This window comes from Coregonus lavaretus (genome assembly GCF_964263955.1).
Source record: "Coregonus lavaretus genome assembly, contig: HAP1_SCAFFOLD_357, whole genome shotgun sequence".
Lineage (NCBI taxonomy): Eukaryota > Metazoa > Chordata > Actinopteri > Salmoniformes > Salmonidae > Coregonus > Coregonus lavaretus.
The window spans coordinates 210529-218028 of record NW_028157485.1 but is presented as its reverse complement, the minus strand read 5'-3'; the positions used below and the strand labels follow the sequence as shown (position 1 = coordinate 218028).

General features: G+C 41.9%; 1 protein-coding gene across 1 annotated transcript in view; it reads right to left on the bottom strand.

Moving 5' to 3' along the window:
* LOC311125385 (protein disulfide-isomerase A2-like) overlaps positions 1-7500 on the bottom strand; it is a 23208-nt gene that overhangs the window by 1712 nt on the left and 13996 nt on the right. Inside the window, exons 7-8 of the mRNA XM_084199432.1 lie at positions 1868-2059; positions 1115-1235 (exon numbers count right to left, since the gene is read on the bottom strand). Of these exons, the coding sequence (XP_084055558.1) occupies positions 1115-1235; positions 1868-2059 (313 nt within the window). The remainder of the gene's footprint in view (positions 1-1114; positions 1236-1867; positions 2060-7500) is intronic.

Below are 7500 nucleotides of genomic sequence, written 5' to 3'. Positions count from 1 at the left end.
CTGTATCTACACACACACACACACACTAGCTTTAGCTAACGTTAGCTAGCTAGCTGGTACTGTATCTACACACACACACGCTAGCTTTAGCTAACGTTAGCTAGCTAGCTGGTACTGTATATACACACACACACGCTAGCTTTAGCTAACGTTAGCTAGCTAGTTGGTACTGTATATACACACACACACGCTAGCTTTAGCTAACGTTAGCTAGCTAGCTGGTACTGTATATACACACACACACACACACTAGCTTTAGCTAACGTTAGCTAGCTAGCTGGTACTGTATATACACACACACACACGCTAGCTTTAGCTAACGTTAGCTAGCTAGCTGGTACTGTAAATACACACACACACTAGCTTTAGCTAACGTTAGCTAGCTAGCTGGTACTGTATATACACACACACACACACACACGCTAGCTTTAGCTAACATTAGCTAGCTAGTTAGCTAGCTCAACTTACACTTAGCTAGCTACTAGCTACAGGTAACTGGCTAAATAAAGGAACCACCAAGATAAAGTGTCTTAATATGGCGTTGGGCCACCAGCAGCCAGAACAGCTTCAGTGAGCCTTGGCGTAGATTCTACAAGTGTCTGGAACTCTACTGGAGGGATGCGAGACCATTCTTCCACGAGAAATTCAAAAAAATGGTGTGTTTTGTTGATGATGTTGGAAAACACTGACTCAGGCGCCCTTCCAGAATCTCCCATAAGTGTTCAATTGGGTTGAGATCTGGTGACTGAGACGGCCATGGCACATGATTTACATCATTTTCATGCTCATCAAACCATTCAGGGACCACTCGTACCCTGTGGATGGGGGCGTTGTCATCCTATTGGGGCATAGCCACGGTAGCCAAACTATTGGCCTGCCCTGCATTCTTATATATGGCCCTAAGTATGATGGGATGTTAATTGTTTAATTAACTCAGGAACCACACCTGTGTGGAAGCGCCTGCTTTCAATATACTTTGTATCCCTCATTTACTCAAGCGTTTCCTTTATTTTAGCCGTTATCTGTAGTACAGAGAGGCTGGGATTTCTTATGCCACGCCTTGAAAGTTGAACTGCTGATGATTGATACAGCTGGGTTGGAATAGTTGACTTACAGAACTCTACGAAGACATTCTTGTTTTTGTCGAGAGTGACAGCCTCAAAGTTCTTCCCGACCAGAACTTTAACGGGTCCTTTATCCCAGTCCTCTGGCACCTCCTCACTCAGCAGGTGGGACTGGAACCACAACACACAGTTATACTCTGACCTCTGACCTTTAACCTCTGACCTCTAGCCCCTGACCTCTAACCTTTAACCTCTGACCTCTGACCTCTAGCCCCTGACTTTAAACCCTGTGTGGCTGTAAGGGTACGCGTGAACTGGTTGGCTGGCTGTAGTGGTGGGAGTCATGTGATTGGCTAGCTCTAGTAGTAGGAGTGTTGTGATTGGCTAGCTCGAGTAGTAGGAGTGATGTGATTGGCTAGCTCTAGTAGTAGGAGTGATGTGATTGGCTAGCTCTAGTAGTAGGAGTGTTGTGATTGGCTAGCTCTAGTAGTGTGAGTGATGTGATTGGCTAGCTCGAGTAGTAGGAGTGATGTGATTGGCTAGCTCTAGTAGTAGGAGTGATGTGATTGGCTAGCTCTAGTAGTAGGAGTGTTGTGATTGGCTAGCTCGAGTAGTGTGAGTGATGTGATTGGCTAGCTCTAGTAGTAGGAGTGATGTGATTGGCTAGCTCTAGTAGTGTGAGTGATGTGATTGGCCAGCTCTAGTAGTAGGAGTGTTGTGATTGGCTAGCTCGAGTAGTAGGCGTTATGTGATTAGCTAGCTGTAGGGGTAGGAGTGATGTGATTGGTCGGGTGGTTGTTTACCTTCACGGTTCCGTCCAGAACTCCCTGACAGAACGTTTGGAGCGTGGCAGCCGTTATCTGTCCAATTAGAGCGAACTTCTTGACGGTGTCGGTGTTGATGATGCGTACAGTGGGGGCGTCGCCCTCCGAAAGACCAAAGTACTTCAGGACATGACTGACTGGTCCCGTTACATCTATCAAGATGAACAATACCTACATACACACAACACACACGCACAACACACACACCACACACACACACACACACACACACACACACACACACACATACACACACACACACACACACATACACACACACACGCACAACACACACGCACAACACACACACACACACACACACACACACTTGTCAATGCCCAAACCAAGGAAAACCTTGGAAAACTGGACAAATCTGCTGCTGAACAGTGTACTGTATATAGTAGTGTGTAGTAGTAGTATACTGTATATAGTAGTGTGTAGTAGTAGTGTACTGTATATAGTAGTGTGTAGTAGTAGTGTACTGTATATAGTAGTAGTAGTATACTGTATACAGTAGTGTGTAGTGGTAGTATACTGTATATAGTAGTAGTAATATACTGTATACAGTAGTGTGTAGTAGTAGTATACTGTATATAGTAGTGTGTAGTAGTAGTATACTGTATATAGTAGTGTGTAGTAGTAATATACTGTATATAGTAGTGTGTAGTAGTAGTATACTGTATATAGTAGTAGTAGTATACTGTATATAGTAGTGTGTAGTAGTAGTATACTGTATATAGTAGTGTGTAGTAGTAGTATACTGTATATAGTAGTGTGTAGTAGTAGTATACTGTATATAGTAGTGTGTAGTAGTAGTATACTGTATATAGTAGTGTGTAGTAGTATACTGTATATAGTAGTGTGTAGTAGTAGTATACTGTATATAGTAGTGTGTAGTAGTAGTATACTGTATATAGTAGTGTGTAGTAGTAGTATACTGTATATAGTAGTGTGTAGTAGTAATATACTGTATATAGTAGTGTGTAGTAGTAGTGTACTGTATATAGTAGTGTGTAGTAGTAGTATACTTTATATAGTAGTGTGTAGTAGTAATATACTGTATATAGTAGTGTGTAGTAGTAGTATACTGTATATAGTAGTAGTAGTATACTGTATATAGTAGTAGTAATATACTATATATAGTAGTGTGTAGTAGTAGTATACTGTATATAGTAGTGTGTAGTAGTATATAGTAGTAGTAGTATACTGTATATAGTAGTGTGTAGTAGTAGTATACTGTATATAGTAGTGTGTAGTAGTAGTATACTGTATATAGTAGTGTGTAGTAGTAGTATATAGTAGTAGTAGTATACTGTATATAGTAGTGTGTAGTAGTAGTATACTGTATATAGTAGTAGTAATATACTATATAGAGTAGTGTGTAGTAGTAGTTTACTGTATATAGTAGTGTGTAGTAGTAGTATACTGTATATAGTAGTAGTAATATACTGTATACAGTAGTGTGTAGTAGTAGTATATAGTAGTAGTATAGTGTATAAATTAGTAGTAATAAACTGTAAACAGTAGTGTGTAGTAGTAGTATATAGTAGTAGTAGTATACTGTATATAGTAGTAGTAATATACTGTATATAGTAGTGTGTAGTAGTAGTATACTGTATATAGTAGTAGTAATATACTGTATATAGTAGTAGTAGTATACTGTATATAGTAGTAGTAGTATACTGTATATAGTAGTGTGTAGTAGTAGTGTACTGTATATAGTAGTAGTAGTATACTGTATATAGTATCAATCAATCAATCAATTTTATTTTATATAGCCCTTCTTACATCAGCTAATATCTCGAAGTGCTGTACAGAAACCCAGCCTAAAACCCCAAACAGCTAGTAATGCAGGTGTAGAAGCACGGTGGCTAGGAAAAACTCCCTAGAAAGGCGAAAACCTAGGAAGAAACCTAGAGAGGAACCAGGCTATGAGGGGTGGCCAGTCCTCTTCTGGCTGTGCCGGGTGGAGATTATAACAGAACCATGCCAAGATGTTCAAAAATGTTCATAAGTGACAAGCATGGTCAAATAATAATCAGGAATAAATCTCAGTTGGCTTTTCATAGCCGATCATTAAGAGTTGAAAACAGCAGGTCTGGGACAGGTAGGGGTTTCGTAGCCGCAGGCAGAACAGTTGAAACTGGAATAGCAGCAAGGCCAGGCGGACTGGGGACAGCAAGGTGTCATCATGCCCGGTAGTCCTGACGTATGGTCCTAGGGCTCAGGTTCTCAGAGAGAAAGAGAGAACGAGAGAATTAGAGAGAGCATACTTAAATTCACACAGGACACTGGATAAGACAGGAGAAGTACTCCAGGTATAACCAACTAACCCCAGCCCCCCGACACATAAACTACTGCAGCATAAATACTGGAGGCTGAGACAGGAGCGGTCCGGAGACACTGTGGCCCCATCCGAAGAAACCCCCGGACAGGGCCAAACAGGAAGGATATAACCCCACCCACTCCGCCAAAGCACAGCCCCCGCACCACTAGAGGGATATCCCCAACCACCAACTTACAATCCTGAGACAAGGCCGAGTATAGCCCACAGAGGTCTCCACCACAGCACAAACCAAGGGGGGGGCGCCAACCCAGACAGGAAGATCACGTCAGTAACTCAACCCACTCAAGTGACGCACCCCTCCCAGGGACGGCATGAAAGAGCACCAGCAAGCCAGTGACTCAGCCCCTGCAACAGGGTTAGAGGCAGAGAACCCCAGTGGAGAGGGGAACCGGCCTGGCAGAGACAGCAAGGGCTGTTCGTTGCTCCAGCCTTTCCGTTCACCTTCACACTCCTGGGCCAGACTACACTCAATCATATGACCTACTGAAGAGATAAGTCTTCAGTAAAGACTTAAAGGTTGAGACCGAGTCTGCGTCTCTCACATGGGTAGGCAGACTGTTCCATAAAAATGGAGATCTATAGGAGAAAGCCCTGCCTCCCGCTGTTTGCTTAGAAATTCTAGGGACAATTAGGAGGCCTGCGTCTTGTGACCGTAGCGTACGTATTGGTATGTACGGCAGGACCAACTCGGAAAGATAGGTAGGAGCAAGCCCATGTAACGCTTTATAGGTTAACAGTAGTAGTAGTAGTATACTGTATATAGTAGTAGTAATATACTGTATATAGTAGTGTGTAGTAGTAGTATACTGTATATAGTAGTAGTAATATACTGTATATAGTAGTGTGTAGTAGTAGTATACTGTATATAGTAGTAGTAGTATACTGTATATAGTAGTGTGTAGTAGTAGTATACTGTATATAGTAGTGTGTAGTAGTAGTATACTGTATATAGTAGTGTGTAGTAGTAGTTTACTGTATATAGTAGTAGTAGTATACTGTATATAGTAGTGTGTAGTAGTAGTATACTGTATATAGTAGTAGTAGTAGTTTACTGTATATACAAAAAAGTATTTAGTCAGCCACCAATTGTGCAAGTTCTCCCACTTAAAAAGATGAGAGAGGCCTGTAATTTTCATCATAGGTACACGTCAACTATGACAGACAAAATGAGAATTTTTTTCTCCAGAAAATCACATTGTAGGATTTTTAATGATTTTATTTGCAAATTATGGTGGAAAATAAGTATTTGGTCAATAACAAAAGTTTCTCAATACTTTGTTATATACCCTTTGTTGGCAATGACACAGGTCAAACGTTTTCTGTAAGTCTTCACAAGGTTTTCACACACTGTTGCTGGTATTTTGGCCCATTCCTCCATGCAGATCTCCTCTAGAGCAGTGATGTTTTGGGGCTGTCGCTGGGCAACACGGACTTTCAACTCCCTCCAAAGATTTTCTATGGGGTTGAGATCTGGAGACTGGCTAGGCCACTCCAGGACCTTGAAATGCTTCTTACGAAGCCACTCCTTCGCTGCCCGGGCGGTGTGTTTGGGATCATTGTCATGCTGAAAGACCCAGCCATGTTTCATCTTCAATGCCCTTGCTCATGGAAGGAGGTTTTCACTCAAAATCTCACGATACATGGCCCCATTCATTCTTTCCTTTACACGGATCAGTCGTCCTGGTCCCTTTGCAGAAAAACAGCCCCAAAGCATGATGTTTCCACCCCCATGCTTCACAGTAGGTATGGTGTTCATTGCATGCAACTCAGCATTCTTTGTCCTCCAAACACGACGAGTTGAGTTTTTACCAAAAAGTTATATTTTGGTTTCATCTGACCATATGACATTCTCCCAATCCTCTTCTGGATCATCCAAATGCACTCTAGCAAACTTCAGACGGGCCTGGACATGTACTAGCTTAAGCAGGGGGACACGTCTGGCACTGCAGGATTTGAGTCCCTGGCGGCGTAGTGTGTTACTGATGGTAGGCTTTGTTACTTTGGTCCCAGCTCTCTGCAGGTCATTCACTAGGTCCCCCCGTGTGGTTCTGGGATTTTTGCTCACCGTTCTTGTGATCATTTTGACCCCACGGGGTGAGATCTTGCGTGGAGCCCCAGATCGAGGGAGATTATCAGTGGTCTTGTATGTCTTCCATTTCCTAATAATTGCTCCCACAGTTGATTTATTCAAACCAAGCTGCTTACCTATTGCAGATTCAGTATTCCAGCCTGGTGCAGGTCTACAATTTTGTTTCTGGTGTCCTTTGACAGCTCTTTGGTCTTGGCCATAGTGGAGTTTGGAGTGTGACTGTTTGAGGTTGTGGACAGGTGTCTTTTATACTGATAACAAGTTCAAACAGGTGCCATTAATACAGGTAACGAGTGGAGGACAGAGGAGCCTCTTAAAGAAGAAGTTACAGGTCTGTGAGAGCCAGAAATCTTGCTTGTTTGTAGGTGACCAAATACTTATTTTCCACCATAATTTGCAAATAAATTCATAAAAAATCCTACAATGTGATTTTCTGGATTTTCTTTTCTCAATTTGTCTGTCATAGTTGACGTGTACCTATGATGAATATTACAGGCCTCTCTCATCTTTTTAAGTGGGAGAACTTGCACAATTGGTGGCTGACTAAATACTTTTTTCCCCCACTGTATATTTAAGTGATAATGCCCTTGAAGCCGGTGATTGGAGGATATATTTAAGTGATAATGCCCTCGAAGCCGGTGTTTGGAGGATATATTTAAGAGATAATGCCCTTGAAGCCGGTGTTTGGAGGATATATTTAAGTGATAATGCCCTCAAAGCCTGTGTTTGGAGGATATATTTAAGAGATAATGCCCTTGAAGCCGGTGTTTGGAGGATATATTTAAGTGATAATGCCCTCGAAGCCGGTGATTGGAGGATATATTTAAGTGATAATGCCCTCGAAGCCGGTGATTGGAGGATATATTTAAGTGATAATGCCCTCGAAGCCAGTGATTGGAGGATATATTTAAGTGATAATGCCCTCGAAGCTGGTGATTGGAGGATATATTTAATTGATAATGCCCTCGAAGCCGGTGATTGGAGGATATATTTAAGTGATAATGCCCTCGAAGCCGGTGATTGCAGGATATATTTAAGTGATAATGCCCTCGAAGCCGGTGATTGGAGGATATATTTAAGTGATAATGCCCTCGAAGCCGGTGATTGGAGGATATATTTAAGTGATAATGCCCTCGAAGCCGGTGATTGGAGGATATATTTAAGTGATAATGCCCT